Source organism: Hetaerina americana, unplaced genomic scaffold (assembly GCF_022747635.1).
Source record: "Hetaerina americana unplaced genomic scaffold, ioHetAmer1.1.p SCAF_18, whole genome shotgun sequence".
Classification (NCBI taxonomy): Eukaryota; Metazoa; Arthropoda; class Insecta; order Odonata; family Calopterygidae; genus Hetaerina; species Hetaerina americana.
The window spans coordinates 3,159,441-3,180,097 of NW_027286741.1; the positions used below are offsets into that span (position 1 = coordinate 3,159,441).

General features: G+C 38.1%; 1 protein-coding gene across 1 annotated transcript; it reads left to right on the forward strand.

Annotated features, from left to right (window-relative positions):
• The first annotated feature begins 82 nt into the window (after nt 1-82).
• Nucleotides 83-19,233, forward strand: LOC139687200 (uncharacterized). Its single transcript, XM_071584321.1, has 7 exons — nt 83-254; nt 328-433; nt 9,720-9,781; nt 11,490-12,816; nt 14,110-14,218; nt 14,335-14,443; nt 18,630-19,233. The coding sequence occupies exons 1-7, from the start codon at nt 83-85 to the stop codon at nt 18,671-18,673; spliced, it is 1,929 nt and encodes a 642-aa protein (XP_071440422.1). The 3' UTR covers nt 18,674-19,233.
• The last annotated feature ends 1,424 nt before the right edge of the window (nt 19,234-20,657 follow it).

The following is a 20,657-nucleotide window of genomic DNA, read 5'->3' on the forward strand; positions in this document are numbered from 1 at the left end:
CCCATGTAATCGTAATATCGGAGTTGGATATGTTATTTATTATTTTCATACTTTTCTGAAGGTATTAATGTAAAGTACACTCATGGAGAACTATAATAAACAGTTTCAAGAAAAAAGCAAGAAAACGCAGGAATATTATAAAAAAATTTGGATATCCTTATTTGAGTTGAAAACTCTGTCTTCGTGCCGCGAAGATGATTCGGATTTATTTAATGCTTCTGTCTTCTTGAGATCTGCATTTTCTCAGTTTAAAAGTAAGCATAAAATTATTTGGTTTTTCGCGTTATAAATATTAGTTGTCAATTCTAATCATTGTGTATATTCTAGAGCTGAAGAAGCGTTTGAACGACTCTCAGCATTTAGTTGAAACGCTGACGTTGGAACTGAAAAAAACAAAAATTGAAAATGAAAAATTTACACAGCAGCTGAATGGGTAAGTTTAAATTGTTGACGTGATATTCTATTCTGTTATAGGTGTTATTATATATGGTAATTTTCAATAAACTGCAAAGCTTTTTTGAAATCGTTACAACGTCACCTTTCATGTGAGAGATTGTTATATGTTTATTTACCATGGTCAGCATACAAAGTCGAGGACGCTGCTTTTTTAAAATTCATCTTGAGAGCCCCTATGTATGATTGATGCATAACTGTAGTTAATCCAGTCTTTCTCCAGTATTTAGCTTGTGATGGGTACCTAAGTTTGCCGCATGAATTCCAGCATTTGATAAAATGATCACTCTAACCAGCATTTCGTCAGTCAATCTGTCAAGTGCTGCATGGGAATTCTCACTCACATTGTGGACTTCTTTTTGCTGACAGAACATGGGGAGGATTAATTGAAGGAAACATGCACTTTCTTCGTCTGTCTTAGGCTCTAGAATATAGTTTGTTTGGAAAACATCCCTACCTTGATATATGCTAAATCTCATGATTGCATTCAGTGTAGAGGCCATATAGCTTAGATGTTTTGCCAGGTCAACACAGATTCCATCATGAGAATCAATATGCTCTAAAAATTTTACTATGCCCTCAATTGAAAATGTTCTTTTTTTCACCTTCTCTTCCCACTGTCCAGCAGGATAAAATATATGTTCATGAGTAATTGAGGAAAACTTAACACATGAGAGTCTGGGCTACCTCTTTGTTCGACTAGTACAATCTATTGTCTAACTTTGAAATTTCCTCATACAGAAATTTAAAAGGGTAAAAATCATTTGCCTTGACTGGGATTCGAACCCGGATCCCTCTATGTCCGGCCAAGTGCTTTAGCCAGTTAAGCAACTGAGGAATCCTTTTACACTCTGAAATTTTGTGATGAAAATAAAATTATTTTTGATTCAGTGTAGTTTTGATAAAGCAAGTTTCAACACTTCTTAATATTCATATATATGAAAATAAAAAGTATTGACATACATATATATGTAGATACATATATTGTTATATGTATCTGTAATGTTGAGGCAATGCACATGATCCCAGTTGTCAGTCACCAGTTCTTGCATTTTTCACGCTTCGTCATGTTTGGGTTAGAAGTCATTTTCATTCCTCATATCTTCAACTTATTTGCGCTATGAATAGTCTCCTTCTTCCAAAACATAAATTACAAAACTAACTCCTAGTTGTGAGACTGAGATTATGAGCTTTAGTAGCACCATAATATTTATTAGTCCCAGGACTTAACAAAGTAAAAGGACCAGTCGGAGAACAAACAATCAATTGTTTCAGTCTTCTGAAGACTCCAGAAACTTTTCCACACTATAGAAGCACTTATCCATCACAAAATTCTTGACACATTTCTCAAATGTACTCCTAGAAGGAGCAAATTTTATGCCTGGTGGCAGATTGTTAAAATTTTGATGGCCACATGAAAGGGACTCTTATTATGCCTGGCAGAAGAGTGGCAGAATAAATGTACATCAACACTGTCGATTATTATGCCCATGTACTGGAGCATTGGTGTTTTGCTGTTTCATAGTATCCTTAACATACATACATAAGTAAAAAAATATACAGACACGGTAAAGTTATGATTCTCAATTCTTTAAAATAATGTTTGCAAGTTTGGCATGGGGTATTTTGCTATAGTATACCTTTTCTTTTGTATTATGAAAACTCTATGGAAGCAAGGTGTTGCTCCCCAATAAATAAGTCCGTGGGTCATACGTGACTGAAAGTTGCTAAAGTAATCCGTTCTTAGTATATTTAAATCTACAATGTTTGCAAGATTTCGTAGATAAAATCCACTTTTTGCCAAAGTGGAACATAGGCCATTGGTATGGATCCCCCAGTTTAAGGACTCATCAAGAGACAAACCTAAAAACTTGGTTCTGCGTACCCTTTCTATAGGTTGGCCTTATAAGCACAGGTCTAACTGAGGCTCTTCCCTTCTTGTTTTAAATTGAATATACTTTCTTTTTAGCACATTTACAGACAGTTTGTTAACGTTAACCATTTTTTCCAAGAGCAATAATGAGCCATCAAGCTTAGCTTGCAACAAGTTAGGGTTCTTGTGGCTCATTGCCAGAGTTGTATCATCTACTTGTATCACAACTAATGCCACTCATGCTACCTTGCCATATTCAAATTCTTCCCCAAAAATGTTCACATTACTGTTCTCAATCATCTTTTATAAGTGTTTATGTACGAAACGAAGTCAAAAGTTTTTTATAAAGGCTGATATGCATAATAAACTTTTTTAGGGTGTGAAATTTTTCTACTCAGGCACTTAGTCACACAAATAGTGGGAAAACTGAAATTGAAATTGTGTAAACATGTGGTTTCAGATACGTTGGAAAAATAGCAAATTTTATGAGACATAACAAAAATGTTAACAGAGGGAAAACTTTAATTCTGATAATGCAAATATGAGGTTTCACCGTAATTATTTCGATCCTGTTTCACTTTATGAGAAAAATTCTGGAACGAATTATGCTCGTGGTGTGCACTGTATTCAGATCTAATTAAAACCATTTACTGGTAAACATATTTCAAAATTATTTTTAGCCAAATTACTTGAAAGCATTGCCGAGGCTTGGGGTATCTATGAACATCAATTCGATTGGAACCCAGAACCCTCTGGTTAGTAGGCAATTACTCTATAGACACTAGATTAACACACAACTAAGTTATGCTATGCTGAGGTAGTGTAAATCTTAAGGCTAAGACAAAATTAAATTCATGCTTTCTTATTACGGCAGGAAGAGAAGACACAACATGTAAATGCATTTTGCGTGACACTAAGGCCACAAATAATAAGAACTGATTGAGGAAATAATTTAGTACAAAAGGCTAAACTAAATAGCTTTGAAGTTCCCAAATGAGATCATAGGCATTATATTAATATGTTTTTGGAAAAATTAACCACTCCACATTTTTAAAAAATTTCAATACGTGCAAATTTTAATTTTGTTTCACTTGAACACATTCCATGTCAAGATCCCTGAGGCCACAATCTAACAAACCTCCACCATGACTGGTAGGTGTATTATTATCTTGGTAGGTTGCAATTAATATTAAGAACAAAAATTATGCATACTTTAAAAAGTGTACATAGGAATGATTAAAATCCTTTTCGTTTTATCCATTCATTACCTAAATTGGAGTAATGTGGATTCCAAGCCATGTCCAAGAAATCCCTCAACTTTCCAATTATGTCATCAAGTCCACCAACAAATGACAGGCTTTTAAGGTTTCTAGTTTTAACATTGGACTCTGCCAATTGAAACTTAGTCCCAACATTCACTGAGAATGGGATAATCTTGCATTGGTCTGCAATGTGCAGTTGACCAACACGTTCCATGACTTCCAGTACATCTCCTCCACCCTCCGTCCATTCCCCATCATCATCCAACAAACTGCACTTGGAAACAATGAAGTAAAGCCGCTGGCCATAGTGTCGAGCACAAAGTATATTTCCCTCCAACAATACTTTGCCCAGGAATATTTTTGAGAAGACGGAGAGTATTTGGAGAGTGAAACTGCTTGCAACTGATGGTGACACCGGTTGTATGGTAACGGAAGCAGCAGCAAGTGGCGGCACAGGGAGCTTCTCAACAGACAGTCGAGCACCAGCTTTTAGTCCCAGAGAAACTAACCCTACCAGAAAAAAGAAAGAATTTAATTCATTTAGTATTTCATATGCCAAAACTAAGATGTACCTGAGTTTAGTGCATCGTGTGTGTATAACATGTATCAATAAATTCCTAATCTCTACACATACAGCAGCCCATTAAAATAATATTTTCAAGATGGCTAGTGAAAAGAAATGCATAGATAGATAGATTCATTCGCCATAGAACAATACATAATTGTATGTGCTTCCAAAGAAACTGCGGGAGATGCCGCAACAGTAACTTTTAACAGAGTCATCCGCTAATGTGCATTTCAATGCAAAAATTTCAGAGGGTAAAAATCATTCGCCTTGACTGGGATTCGAACCCAGATCCCTCATTATCCGGTCGAGTGCTTTAGCCATTTAAGTCTGCCCTTTTTCCCCAAGGTGAAGCTGCCAGAATAATGTGTCCTGCAACTTTTATAATTCGCCGACAGCCAATGTTCATTTGTTATAATTTCACAGCCCATGTAGTCATGTTATCCAAAGAAAATAATCTATTGTGAAAAAAACAAATTTGCACTTTTCCTCAGGTTTTGGTCTTCAGTTAAACCTGTGAAAAAGTGCAAATTGGTTTTTCTCATACTGACAAACTTCCACTACATCTAGCCTGAATCTTTTGAAATAATCTATTGATGTGATCCATGGTATATAATTCTCCCTTAAGACACCATATTCTTGATTGTCAAAAACCCAAGACTGAAATGCATGAAATTGGAATCTTGTTATTTAATGTACTACGGGTTTCTGCATGTATAGCACATTCTTTCAATATTTTAAGGGGCTACCTTTTGTCGCAGCCATTCCATCTTCTCTGATGCATCCCAAAATCTACTTGGCTTCCATCAAGACAGCAAGTTGACATAGAACACTCTTAAAATGAGTCTACATCATAGTTGCTGCATTATAGTCTGCTGTCAATAAAAGCATGTTCCAGTCCTTTGTGTCTCAAAAGCTAAAATTTACAATCCCACAGGAAAAATAGTTGTCAGGCTGCTGAGAATTATGTCATTCCAATATCAACTATGACCTGTAACTTGGGGGACATTCGGAGGGGGGCAAGTAGTCATTTCATTGCAAAGAGCAATGAGGTGATTGCATATGCCTGTTCTCCATTTGGTCCTTTCCTCTTTTGCTCTTCCATACATATACTTCCTCGTTCCTCACTTTGTCTGCGCATTTGATCTTCAGCATTCTTCTCTTTGGCAGAGTGTTCGAAATGCCCTTCTACTCTTAGTCGCTGGACTATTTTTCAATATTCCAGGTCTCTGATATGTAGAGTGCCATTCTCTGATGGACATTTCGATGCACTGATTTCTTGATTGCAATCTCTGATTGTTTGACCGTAGCAGTTGCCTCTTCTTCAATGCCTCCTTAGCCTGAGTTATTCTTCCCTTGAAATCGGTCGAGCTTCTTCCATCCCAAGTTGTACTTCTGTCCAGGTAGATGAAGGATTCTGCTGGGTGGGCTGTTTCACTCCTCGAATTTTTATATTTAGCCCATAGGATTCTGAGTTGCTTGCAGGTCCTATGTCTTTCTGCTATTAATGCATTGTCACCTGATAAATGGAGCATGCTCATTTCTTTGCCATGTACCTCGACTCCTTTGATACCCTTATTCTTGTGCTTCTTTTACTTTCTCTTCTAGATATACTCGTACGTTGAATAGCCCTAGTGAAAGGTTGTATCATAGTTAACTTCTGGTTATTTTGTCTTCTATTTTCCTTCTTTTTTCACTTTAATGGTTGTTATCTCATTCTTGCTTATAGTTTTTAATTTGTGTTGTTGTTACTGATTCTTTCAGAGCAAGTGGATTATTCTTCTGCCATGTAAATCCATTCCAAGTGCTTCTAGTGTCTTGAGCATTTGTTTCATTTGGCGTTGTCATCATGTGTAATGGCTTGTTTACATGTATCTTTTTTTTCAGTCTGTTACCTCAAGCTGAGTTTTACCTCTCTTGTTCCTCAATTTTTTCTGAAGCCTGATTAGTTTTTCATGAAGCTTTCTTGTATATATTCTTCTATTATTTGGCTAATTATCAGGGTAAGTAATTTCAAACCATGAGACATCAGGCTGAATGTGTTGGTACCTTCACTTTTATATGTTCTTGGTTTCTTTGGTATGTCAAGTTGTCTCACTCTTCTCAAAGTTTTCTGGTACCTTTTCACTGTTGGAGCTATCTTAATTATTCCAAATGGGATATATGCTTTGCTTGGACCCAGAGTGCCTTGAATATTTATCCATTTATTTAGTCAACTCCTGGCATCTTGCTATTCTTTGGGCTTTGTTGACTTTCATATTCACTTCAGGTATTTCCAGACCCTGTTGGTATTTTATCAAGATTTTGTCATAAGTAAGTCACCTTCAACTAGTTTGAGCCCTTGGTGGAGTACTTCAATGTATTCCTTCCGTCTCTTTTCAATATCTTCACCTTCAATTGGAATCTCTTGGGTGTTGTTGGACATTGTTTTGTTTCTACCATGTATTTTTTTCACCTGTTTATAAGCAGTTTTGCTCTTTCCCTTGAGGTCATTGATTTCCTTACAGCAGCTTTCTATCGACTGTTCTGTGTCCTTCTTGCACTCTTGTATGACTTGGTTCCTTAAAACAGTTTCCTAAGTCACATTTCTCCCAAGGGTTTCCTATGTATTTTCTTCTTGCCTCTATAAGCTCCTTTGTTTGAGCTGTTATCCTGGATTTTGCTCCATTCCTCACAAGTTTCTCAACTGGTACTGGGGCTGTTTAATTCTTTATGTTTCCTGTCTTCATCCTTTTACGCTAGTATCATTTATTCCTTATATTTTTTTTTGTCTATTATTGCTTTTCTGATACTTGCTTTTCCTCCAGGATCGTAGTATTCCGCCATGGTTCCTCGGTCACTTTCTTCATCCTCTTGGAGAGGTGTTGGCTCTCCATGACTCCCTTGTTGTAATCACTGTTAGCATCTGTACAATGGTAGCCCTTACATTGCTTCACTTGCTTCTTAAATTCTCATTCTGGCTACAGTGTACAGTAAACTCTCCATTATCCGTGCTCTTCTATCTTCCTAGCTCCTCAAAATTTTCATAAAATTAAAGTCAAAAAGATAAATACTTAGTAACTATGACATGATTTTGAAACACACATTTTAAATGCTTTAACTTACTTAAAATTTTTTAATTTTGAGTTCACAAAATCAAAAGTAGTCCATAATATTTAATATTTTTTTAATTTAAACATTTTTTTACCATCCTTGTGCTTATGGAGTAGCTTCAGGTGTGATGTGGTGGAATTTGAACATAATGAATATAAATGGATAAAACTTTTTTTATTTTACGACAAGGTTTTGATGTATTACATCATCATCAGGTAACAAACTGAAGTTGTGTGCTGTCTTATATACATTTAAGATACCGGAAGGAGGGGAGAGGACTCTCTCCCTCCTCCCCCTCGTTTCCTACCATTTTTTGAGCCTTGACTCATTATCATTTACTCTTCTCATCCCATACCTGTCGCACTGAATATCCAATTCACTCAGCAATGCTGGCAAACCCTTGGCTGACTGACAAACTAAAGCTTGGTCATCAGCGAACCTAACTGATTTTACGAATTCCCCACCCACTTTCATTCCTACCTCCAGTTCTTCCCAGTTTCTTTTTAATCATTTCCTCTGCATACAGGTTGAACAGCAACGGTGATAATGGGCAACCCTGCCTCACACCTTTTCCTAACGCTGCCCATCCCGACTCCCCGTTCCCCACTGGCACTGAGCAGTCTGAAACATGTGCAGGTTGCGGATTAGCCTCCTTTCCCTCCAATCTATTCATATTTTCTGCAATACACTCATTATTTTTTCCCATTTTACTCTATCAAACGCTTTTTGAAATCTACAAAACAGGCATATACTTCCTCATTGTATTCTACATCCTTCTCGATTAATTATCTCATTACTGCAATGGCATCATGCGTACCTCTCCCCTTTCTAAATCCAAACTGATCATCCCCTAAGTAATCATTTGCCCTACTCTCTATCATTTTGTTTATGATCCTGAGAACAACTTTAGCTGCGTGTGATATCAAACTTATCGTCCTGTAGTCCTCACATGATGTAGCCTTTACCTTTTTCGGAATAGGAACTAAAACTGATCTCACAAAGTCTTCCGGCCAGATTCCTTCCTCATAAATACTAAAAATCAGCCCATATAGCCTCTTCCTCCCACACTTTCCTAAACATTTCAATAGTTCGGCGGGAATGTTATCCACCCCCACGGCCTTATTTAGTTTCATCTCCCTTAATGCCCTTTCTATCTCATCGTCGAGTATGCCTGGACCTAAGCTGTCTTCCTCTCCATCATATACGATATATCTCCATTACATAAGATATATCTCACAGCTTCCCTAAAGCTCACTTTATGTTGCCCTTTCCCTCGGCATCTTCCATGTGTGTTTTCTTCTCTGATGTTGTCTAGTATTTTTTTTCCCATTACAGAACTCTATTATTTTTCCTACTGTAGCATGTCATTTTCTCAATCGGAAAATCCCCATGCCACTGCCCCCCCTCCCCCCACATGCCACAGTGTTCCAATCTCAACAAACCAATTTACAGCATTTTGAGATAAGATGTAACATTTTAACCTCCTGACAATTGTGTGGTTCATGGAGTCAAAGGATTTATAAAGTGAAGTAAGACTAGGAATGCTATTGTGTGCTTGTTGATGAGTCGCCCAGATGTCCTCATTGACTGTTAGGAGTTGTGTTTGGGTACCAGGCCAGCCTTAAAGCCAGAGTTCTATTGGTTAAGGAGATTGTGTTTAAGTACACAGCTATGCAATTGTTGAAAGATAATTTGTTCAAATATTAAAGATCTGGAATGTTGGATACCAGATGGTCTATAGTGGCAAGGTTCAGGTGGCTCAGTGTTCTGGTTCTGGATGTTTTAGTATCATCTGTCCAGCTGGTCACTAACCAGTTTGGAGAGATGGTCAAATATATTTATAAAATATTTTAATTAATTGAATGCCATGAATATTAACCATCTTCATGGCATTAATAGTTGTTTTTGGCAATCTGCCCTGCCTACCTGTATCATTATTTTATCTCATTTTACTGTATTTCACTCTGACTATTGGGAATATCCTAATATTCATTGTTGGGCAGGAATTAGTTTATTCCACCAAGTTATTCTTTCCTCTGACCTTGGGAACCCTAGGTTATAGGTAATAACTAACTATTAACTGTTCAACGTCATAAATAATCAACACCAACTCTCTTGCCCCCTCCATAGCTCCAACTACCCCAGTGCCCTTCCTGCCCCCCGCTGCCTCCATCTGCTCCTCGACCATCACTACTACATATGTTCTGCCTATTACTGCAACGTATGTGACCAATCAATTCATAAAGGCAATTGTATGCAATAGTTTTTGGATGTCCCCCGTTATGCATTGGGCATTTATTTTGACACATGAGAATATCATCACTTCCTGATTCTGTTTGAATTGGAAAAAACAAAGCTTCAAGTTTAAAAAAAATGATCCATATGCAGCTGGATATCTGGAAAATATTTTACAGAAAAAAATTAAATGCTGCAAAAACCTTAAAAGAATATGAATGCCACTCTTTTATTTCAGGTTCAAGCCCACATCGTGCACCCAGTGCCAGCACGTAAATGGAATCCAGGTGTACTCTGAAGGTGAATTAAATTGATAATCATGGAATCATCATTGATTGTGATTAACAATTAGTTTTTGGCACTAAGTATAATTGATGTTGGTTATCTTAGGGATTAATATGTAAAACTAGCAGAAAACAATGTCTATTCTCTTTTATGGATGAAATAATATGGTACAGGGCATGAACTATGACCAACATTATTGTGAATTATAAAAACTGACCTTAGGTGTCTCACCAATATGTGGATCGTCAATAAATTCTTAGAAAACCCAAGCAATGGTGCTTGCAGTATTGAAAAAAGTTTGCTTTCAGTAAGCCTCATCTCTTGCAAGGCTGCTGTTAAAGTTTCAGCTATATCCATCGCATGGTTTCATTTCCATAGTTGATTGAAGCAATAATTTTTTGTTTAGAAAAATGAAAAAAAAATGTCTACAGTGATTAAACACTTCTATTTAAAAGACTCGACACCAAAAGAGATAAAAGCAGAGTTGGATGAAGTTCATTTTCATCCAACTCTGCTTAGATGAAGATGAACTTTTTTGGATGAGGCACATCTGCACGTGTGTTTGTGACTGCTTGCAATAATATAAGTGAGTTTAAACATGATCATACATCCATAAATGATGAGCATCGTTCGGGACGTCCAGTGGAAGTGATTTCCTGAGGAATGATTGACACAGTCCACGATATGGTTTAGAGTGATCTATGAATCAAAGTTTGTGAAATTGTTGAGGCCATTGATGCACTACTTGTGCACTCCACAGACAAAGGCACAGTCGAAACAGTGGGTTTCTAAAGATAATCCGGCTCCGAAGAAGGTGTCATTGGTGAAATCGGCAACACGGTGATGGCCATGGCTATTTGGGGTTCTCATGGAATCATTACATTGCATTAATTGCAAAAAAGACAGACAATAAATGGAGAGTATTGCATGTCATCACTGCACCGGTTGAGGGAAGGAATCATGAAAAACCATCTTTATTTAACAGAGAAAACAAATTCTCTTCCATCAAGATAATGTGCGGTTGCATGCCTGTGCAGTTTCATTGGCGAAATATATGGAATTATAATTCGAATCATCACAATATCCACGGTATACACCAGATTTGCCTCCCAATGTCTTTTTTATTTCTTGAAAATTAAGGTACTTATTCATTATTATAAATAAACAAAACTTCGTTGCTTCAGTTGACAATGTAAGCATGTATTGGATAAACTTGTAGCTGGTACTTAAATAGCAGTCTAGTGAGAGATGAAGGTTTAATAAAAGTAAACCTCTTCCAATACTATGATCACCATCTCTTGGATTTTATAAGGAATTGTTGAACAACCCACATATGCTGAAAAAATCAGGAGGCCCTAACTCCCATAAGTAATTTGTCATGGGGTGTGAGGTAAATGTGCAATCCATGCTATGTCAGAATTTTGTGAAGGAACTGAGCTCAGAAAACTTCACGGACCTGTTTGAAAATTTAAGCATATAAACAAAGAGTGATCCAAATGGCAAATGATTGAACATATTCTGAGTGGGAAATAAGTATCAAACATTATTTTTAATGAATTTTAATGATATGTTCTCAAAAGGAAATGCAACTGCATGTTCTACCTTTTAAATTTTGTTTAGGTTTTCCGTACAATAACATTTTTTTTACAAATCATTGTCACATGCACAGTTTTGCATCCCTTGATTCATATCATTATCAAATAATATTTTCTTAACTTTTCAGGATGTGACTGGAGTTCCAAATCCTTGACATCTGGTGTTGAAGGATCAAAGCTAGTTTTGGAGAGATGTGCCCTTCCATGTCCTCTAACGTCTCAACCAAAAAAGAGTGCTGTGCATAGTGACAAGAAAACTGATGTCTCTGATCAACAAACTCGCTGTATTAGAGAAAAATCACTAGGCAGCCCATCTCAAAACTTTAGTAATTCAACATTGGAAAATCCCACAGGTGACAGCCAACTGGTGCCAAATGACTGTGATACTGAAAAGCCCACCTCTTTTGCAAAAGAAGAGACAAAAACACATCCCCCTCTGCTTGAGAGCATGATTACCTCTGAGCACACTTATTGTAAAACACCAGAAAAAAAACTTAGTGGTGATGAGCACTTGAAAAAATCGAGTCCCGTGCTCAATTCTCAAAAGAGATTAAAGAAGTTCACATACTCTTCAACTGTGCTCGGAAGCAATTCCAAAGTGAACTCTAGCAATTCCAGATCACCTACCTTTCTAATATCTGCATTAGATTCCCCGGAGAAGCTGAAAGTGTGTAGTCAGACGATTCTGGAGACATCACCTAAAGGCAGAGGGACATTCTTCAACATTAACCCAAAGAAGAAGCTGAAGATTTCATCTCTGAGCTTAAAACAGAGGCAGCCAACTGCCAGCAGCACGGAAAAATCAGGATTGGAAAATGAAGCATACTGGCCCAGTGAAATGCTCCCCCCAGCAGAGAGTGAGAAGAAGGAAGGTGGTGGCTCCCCTAAAGCTAGTGCCAAGGAAGGCAGAAGGATTTGTGCCTTGCCTCAGCCTCCCACTCTTGAAGAGCTGCCGTCTTCAGTTCATGGTAATGAGATGAGTCGAGCAGATGAGAGGTTTGCTGCTCACAGAGACGAAAAGAGCCCCATATTGTTGTTTATTGGTAATGGCAGGAGTGCCAGGGCAGTGGGAGGAGGAGAAGAGGAGGACGAAGACATATTAATAATGCCCAGCCCCAACTCCTCACGGCACTGTGAAGCCGTTTTAAAAGATGTTGATGTGACAGGTAGTTCACTCAATTCTAAAGATGAAGTACCTGGGAATGAGGCAATAAAAGGCCTTGATTTTGAGGGAGTAAATCAGGGTTGCCTTCAGAAACAAGTACTCCCGATCCTCTTGGAGAGTGACACAGATGCCACTTATTTCATTCCCCTGGAGGAGGAGGAGGTTGGTGCAGAAGTATCCAAAGATAGTGAATGGGTTGATGGCTCTACGGTTGGTGAGTTACCTCGTACCGATGCCATTAATACTGCCAAGCTGCAACCTGGCAGAAATTTTCTCACCAGTTTTGACCAGTGAGTATCCAAAGATGCCTTGTTAGATGGAAATTGTAACCCTTGAAATCCTGCTATGTACAAGGACGATTGGAAAAGTAAGGTCTCCTATTTTTTTCATGAAAAATCAAATTTATTCTCAACTTTGCGTACATCGTTGGAAAGGTTGAGCATTTAGCTATCTTTGTGCATAGTTGCCTTGACGATCGATCACTTTTTGCATCCTTGTAAGCAGCTTTTTAATGCCGGCATTGTACCTTTCTCCTGCCCCTTTTATGAAAAAAAATAGGAGACCTTACTTTTTGAATCGCCCTCGTGTGGCCCACTTAGCATTAGGTTACTTGTCAATGTTGGGCTCTAAGGTGGAGGGGCAGAGTTGATAGCCTCATGAAGCAGGGGAGGTGGGGTTTACAAGCACCCTTAAAACAGGAGTAAACTACAAAAAATCTTCATGGGATCCAGTTCCCATACTTCTCCCAAAACCCTTTGCAACACTTACTAATGCTTCCAAGTGTATTCTGAGGCGTTAAGAATCGCCGAATATTAGTGACCATCTTGTGGTCTTTAATTAAATAGTCAAGCCCTTACTCTCCCTATTGACAGTCACCGGCTGGCTGAAATAACTTTATTGGAGCTATGTAAGGTTCTTATTATTGTCTATGGGAATTAACCTAACCTCACACTCACAGCCAATAGCTTGCACGTCCTCTTGCCAGATTCTCATGTGTTAAGTTTTCCTCAATTTCTCAGGAATGTAAATTTTATAGTGCTTGGCAATGGGAAGACAAGGTGAAAAAAAGAACGTTTTCAATTGAGTAAAAAGTAGTCAAAATTTTGGAACAATCTGATTCTCATGATTGAATCTGTATTGATCTGGCAAAACATCTAAGATTGAAGGCCTCTACACTGAATGCAATCATGAAAATCACAATTCGATTCTGAAACATGCAAACCAGTGATGACATTTATCAAAAGAAAGAAATTATATCAAGAATTCAGTATGAAAAATTACTGAAAGAATGGTTTCAAGTGATGGATCATCAAATATCCCAATGATTGGTTTCATCACAAGAGATGCATTTGAGTGAGATGGCAATGGCGAACAAAAATATAGAAAAACACGGAAAAAAGGATGCGTATTAGATTCACACAAAAACATGTTCACCAACGTAAAACTCATGGATAGTTTAGGATTGACTCAATTTGCAGAGTATTGTCTGCATGGCCTCATCAGCATAAGTGTGTGTGTGTGTGATGCACAAAAAAAATATACATCCTGAGGGAAAATGATTCTGATGTCCTTATTTGTTTCAGGGTACCTGTCACAAGCACCAGCCCCAAGTTTAAACATCAAAGAGTGTCGGTGCGCCAGAAGAGCAGACGGATGCAAATGGAGGGATGGGAGTGCAAGGCATGCCAGAAGGTGCGTCATGCCCTCAGTGAAGATGCCCTGACTGCGAGGGGCAATTCCCTTCTCCCCCCTTGCCCACTCTCTCTTCTCTCACTTGACACTCACGTCTAATTTCAATTTCGTTGCAGTATTATGAAGCTGCCGGATTTGAAGGCAAACCATATGAGAGGAAACATCATGTGAACAAGTGCTCCCGTCATCGAGATAACTTCTCACCTCGCAAGTGTACCCCTAAAGGTAAAGGAATCTTACAAAGGAACTGCGGGAGATGCCGCCGAAGTAACTTTTAACAAAGTCATCAGCTAATATGCATTTCAGTCAGCAATTTTTACACTCTGAAATATTTGCATTTAAAGGAATCTTACAAGTTCAAGTATTTCCCATTATTTGATCATGACATGTGGCTAATAACTGAACATGCCAATATTCTATGATATTTTTCAGGTTTTGTTACCCTAACTACTCTTGATAATTGCTAAGGCCTTGACCTCCCATCCTTCGTTGTTCTGTCACAATCATTTTTATTTTAAAATAAGACTGGGACTTCAAGGATATTTGGCAAGACTTGACAATTCTTGAGGGTGTTATTAGTTTTTTATCATCCGGAGCATAGCTTTGACTACATATTTGCGAGCTGCAATTTGATTTTTGTCTATTGTTTAGGGAACTTATTTTATATTACTTCTTCTTATCTTAGTAGAAGTATTTTAGGGGAGGTGACTGGCAGCTAAGGTCATTTGGGCCATTAGGGATGAACAGGAAAGGATGAAGGGTGGAGAGAAACCCGGTGTCGGCTTTAGCCTACTCTTGTCGAAAGGTGCCAAGGGGTCTGCTGTTTAATGTCCCATCTGATGGACGGACGGCATACTCACTCTAAGTGCCCCCCACAAAGCACACCTCAAGTAGATATTGAGATACCACTGAATAATATTCGATGCCGCCAGGATTCGAACCCGGGCCCTCTGAATGGTAAGCCAGTATGATAGCCACTGCACCATCTCGATCCCCCTTCTTCCTATCTTAATGTAAATTTTCCCACCTCGGAAATCTCAATTTTTCATGGGCTCTCTTGTTCCTGGAATTCCTCTTATTATTCTACTTGGAAGAATCCCAGTTGAATGTATTTTCTTATAGCTTTTTGAGTTAAGTCCTTCCTCTGAACATGACAGGACCTACATAATGAATTCTATAGTACTTGAGTACAGTGGAACCTCACTTAACGAGCACCTCTCATAGCAAGTGATTCCCATAACGAAGAAGATATTTTTAAAAAAATGCTCACTTAACCAGCAATACTTGGCATAATAATTGACGAGGAGAGGGAATCCCTGGAGAGATTGCACTCCTGCTGACTCAGTTTGCGTTAAGGACTTGTTCTGCTAACATCTTCGTGGTATCAGTGATCATGCATTTTTCCATCTGTGCTCCGACGTATTACTTGTGCAAAGTTAAATATTAATTTGCATATACCTGTAGTTTTAAAAATGACCCTGAAGAAAAAGCTGCAGGAAGACTTGAGAGAATAAAAATAACCATAGAAATGAAGAGTATAATCACGAGAAAGTGAGAAAGAGGTGTTATCGTGGCTGATGTAGCACTCGCATGCAATCTGTCTACATCAGCGATTTGCACTCTCGTCAAGAGCAAGGGCAAGAGCAAGGCGATGGATGCTTCCAAGGGAATAACAAGAATATCTTGGCGATGTTGAAAGGTTGCTTCTCATGTGAATAAGCGAAAAGCAATTTCAATGCACTACAATTTCTGAGAATATCATCTTTGAGAAGGCAAAGGTGATTTCCCTGACCTCACTAAGAAGATCACCCATGGCTGAAGAAGAAGAAGTGCTAAAGGGGGTGAGTGATTTGAGGAGTGAGAGCTGGATTCCACAGCTTCGTGAGGCATGCTGAAGCAGCAAGCTCTAGCATAAGGGCAGCAGAGAACTTCATCTGTGATTTCAAGAATTACAGCTACATACTAATTATTTCAATTCTTTTTTTCTACAAATTGAATTCTCATTTCAGGTTGGTAAAAATGCGATTGAAGGAAACGTGGAGATGCTTCATTCTCTGCTGCATCGCACATTGCGAAGCTTCACCCTAATAAGGCAGTGGCTATGTGCGCTATGAGTTTATTTAATGATAATGCTGCTTTGCATTTTCATTAAATTTTAAGGTGAACCAAGGTTTATAAATATATGGTGGAAATATTTGTTAGTTGTTATATCCTTTGAGGGTGAAATATCCTTTTTCACTCAAAGGTTAGCAAAGCAAAAAAGAGATAATTAATATTTTTTACATTGAGCCAAAATATCAATGGTAGTCAAACCATACTTTCAGAATGATGCTATGGACGTAATCAAAATATTTCAGGTGCTGTCAAATAATCATTTTTAAATTTTCAATAATTAAATAACAAATAAAATGACTTAAAATAATTTGAAAATAATAAGTATTAAGAAAATTATTGGCAAGAAATTTTTATTTATAATTTTGTACATATTATTTTTCATACAATTTTATCAAATAATGAAATCCATTGAAAAAGTGTTCAAAATTGTATGCTTGGTGACCCCCTACCCTTCATCCTTTCCCATCCATGCCCTATGGCGCAAATGACCTCTGCTCTGTCGGTCACCTCCGCCCCTAAATACTACAACTACTTCTAGCAATCTTTCAAATACCAAGTTTGATGCAAGCTGATATTATATGTTTGCAAATTCAAAGGCATAGATTATTGAATTATCGTTTGGGGATATAAGTGAACAGCTTTAGGTTCAAAGCAAACTGTGCTATCCCCTCCCATAGAGAGGAGGACTTCCTTCCATTCAGTCGCACAGAGACACTCACCAATGCACTCCCTCCCCACATTGTAACCTGCGAAACTCTGCTCTTCTCTGGTTAATCCATCTTGTCTTTGGAATTCATAATTAGTTTAGGGAATAAATTGAGTAGCTTCAGGCGTGATGTGGTGGAAGTCGAACATAATGAATAACTGATCGTAGCACTTTTCCACTTGATAAAATTTATTTTATGACCGGGTTTCAATGTATTACATCATCATCAGGTAAAAAGAAAATAATGCCTCTTGTTTCAGGATGGAGGGGAAAAGATTTTGGACATCAAATGAAACTAACTTGGCGTTCGGGGTTAGGGTAATGTTTTGGAGCGGTTCCACTAAGGAAAGCAAATTTTTTATACCGAATTTTGGTTTGAAATTGGGTAGTTGGCAAAAGACTGACTTAAGTAAATAGGATAAATTATGCGCCGGTGCACTCATGCTGGCTACCACAGGGCTGATTGGTACGTCTTGTTTGTGAAGTTTGGGTAAACCATATAGTCTTGGGGGTAGTGGGTTCATGTTAACCTGGTGGAGTTTTTCCTTTTCACTAACCTGATGATGATGTAATACATCGAAACCCAGTCGTAAAATAAATTTATCCAGTGGAAAAGTGCTACGATCATTTAATAATTAGTTTAGGGAAGATATTTGGTAGAAATCCAAAAGAGGCAGGAAATGTGGATCCAGAGTATTTTGATTGGCAATGGAACATTGAAGAATGTGATAGAAGGAGGAAATTCAGGCAAACAAAGGAAAGGAAGGAATAGGATATAGAAGCATAAGGAGATGAAGAGGGGCTTACTGTAGTGTCCGATATGTGGTTGTTTTTTGTGAGGGAGGCAATTGGATTATCCTTGTTCCATTGTGTAGCCTGTGGCCATCCCAAACCTACCTTAACCATCATTAATAATAATAATAGCAATGATGGTAATAATATTTCTTCCAAATTACCGTGAAAACAGAACTTATTCATCTGTTACAGAGAAGCAGATGTGCTAATGTACACAAATGCAGCTGTTTTTTGGATGGTCTTCTTAATGTGAAAGTATTTCTTTTCAATTACAGGTCTATGGCCCCAGCATAATGTGAATTAAATTTGTAGAAATTTGAATCAGCTCGAAAATTTTCAGGAACTGGATAATTTGTGCTCTTATTTAAAATAAACACACTATTATTTCTGTGCATTTGTTTTCTGCATGTCCTTTTTACTTAATATTCTCTGAAATGCAGTTTTTCCCTAGGGTGTAAATGTGATTCTTTTTTTTTATTTTCAAAATTCTATGACAGTAGCAGAGCACAAGTAAAGCAATTAACATTTGTTTTCTCCAGGACAGAAGTTCTCAGTTGGGGGCCATCATGTAATGGGCTCATTGTAAGTCTCGGCTCTCTTCATTCTGGCATTCAGAAAACAGGATAATACCTATCTTCTGGATTCTAGTCTCCTATGTAGCTTTTGTCGATTACCACTCCGTCAGCAGTCTTATTTTCTGTGTTTTGGGCCATTCTGAGGCCTGGTGGTATTAATACAGAATTAACAGTGAAAAATAGTATCACATGGATTCTTTCCTTTTAATGTCCATTTCAGGTTATTGGGATCCCCTGTTCCCGGAGGCATCAGAAGATTGTTGAAATATTCATATATATATATGAGTGCAGCAGCTATGTATTGCAGTGCAGGAAGCTCCATGAATTTCCATGACTTAACCTTTTATTTTAATTTCGTGAAAAGTGAAACTTTACGTGTTTATGTTTCCTTGGCTCACTTGTTTGGCTTTGAACAGGTTTGAATGTGCCTAAATGTAATGAAAAACTGTTTAAAATTAAGGACTTCCCCATTATGGTCTGCGGTTCTATTGGGAATAATTTCTGCAAGTTGTGTTTGCTGTCCATGTTGGACGCACATCCATTTCCTTTACTTAAGATATGGGAATGTTTTCCAATTCTGGAAGAAGCAAAATGCAACACTTTTACCGAGTGCACTGTTGTTGTGGACAGTGCAGTCCAGTTTTTCACATAGGTAGGACTCAACAGAATTCTTAAGTTTTCATTGTCCTTGGGATTGCATTAAATGCTGGTGTTCTGTTTGCAAATGTATAAATAAGAATTGAGGTGTTTGATGCAAAGGGGAAGACAATATCCTTTGGCACTCTTTTGAGATGTGGATTTATTTTCCATTTATGTAATGTGTTTTGCACCTAGACATTTATTTTGCTTGTATATTTTTGTTTAAGCTCAAATTTTTATAATGTATTTGACAAGATCTATTGTTCCCTGTCATTAAATAGCATGATTATAATGGTTGATGTCCTTTCATGGTGATTAAAAAGTGTTGTGCTGGGATAAATCTGGTACCAAGGTCATTTGCTGCAAGTGTGCAGGAAATGCAAGTTTTGTTGGAGATCACATGAAAAAGCTGAGCAGGCAGGTGCATTCAAGATGCTCAGAGATATGTATGAGATGGGATGGGATGAGCAAGCTATAAGACTTGAATGGAACCACCCTAGTGCGGTTTGCTGGCAATGAACCCAAGAGTGGGGAGGGAGGGCATCTGCAGGAAGATGGTATGTCAAATATCCCTCATCTTTTTGTATACAGACCTTGTACGAGGGTTGCTATTTATATGTTGAGCCTTGGCAACACTAAGCGCCATCGGTCATTTGCATCTGAAATTTTGGCCCTTTTAACGCTATCTTTCTTCTGAACATAATGACGTTTGATTGTGCCGACGTTTGATCATAAGTTGTGTTGTTTACAGTGACTCAAAAATTTTGTCTCGGCGAAAAAACGGAGTTAACTCATGAACACTGTTGCGCAATGATTTTCTACAACTTTCGACGTGGATTATCAAGACAGGAGTGCATCGATCAACTTACTTCCACTTTTGGCGATTAAGCCTTTGCCACTGTGAAACGCTGGTATAACGAATTTCATCATGGCCGCCATTTGCTCAGCGACGAAAGTTGTGAAGGTCGTCCAAAATCAGTTGTTGTGCCAGAAAACTTTGATGCTGTGCAAGAACTAGTAAAGGAAGATCGCCATGTGACTTATCGTGAGATTGAGGCATCCTTGGGGATTAGTATGACGAGCATCAATAAGATATTGCATGAGAAAAAAATTTGTTCGCGTTGGATCCTGCATAATTTGACAAAAGCTCAAAAAGATGCTCGTATCAATTGGTGCAAAGAAATGCTCAACAAATACTACAATCGCGGTGCATCAAAAGCTGTGTATTACAACTAAACAGGTGTCGAATCTTGGATCTATACGTATGAGCCCGAAACAAAACAGCAATCCCCTATGGGTATGGGTCTTTCAAGACGAGCCAAATCTGACCAAAGTGATTCATGCACGAAGCACACACATCGAAGCAAATGATCGCCTCTGTCTTCGGAGTAACTGGGCATGTGGCAACCGTACCCCGTTAGTGCAACGTAGAACCGCGAATTCTGAATGGTAGTACTCGAGCATTTGTTTGCCACCAGTGCTTGGTGAAATACAGAGAAAGAATCGGCAACGAAGGATCATTCTTCATCGTGACAATGGGCAAGCTCTCATGGATCGGCTGAAACAACTATGTACCTATTTGACTGGCCAAAACGTCGAATTGATGGGT

Bases quoted from the DNA above. Each gene is read 5' to 3' on its own strand.
- LOC139687200 (XM_071584321.1), top strand. From the start codon at position 83: ATGGAGAACTATAATAAACAGTTTCAAGAAAAAAGCAAGAAAACGCAG. The intron at 434-9,719 runs GTAAGTTTAAAT...CTTTTATTTCAG, and splicing joins TTTACACAGCAGCTGAATGG to GTTCAAGCCCACATCGTGCA. The intron at 12,817-14,109 runs GTGAGTATCCAA...TATTTGTTTCAG, and splicing joins TTTCTCACCAGTTTTGACCA to GGTACCTGTCACAAGCACCA.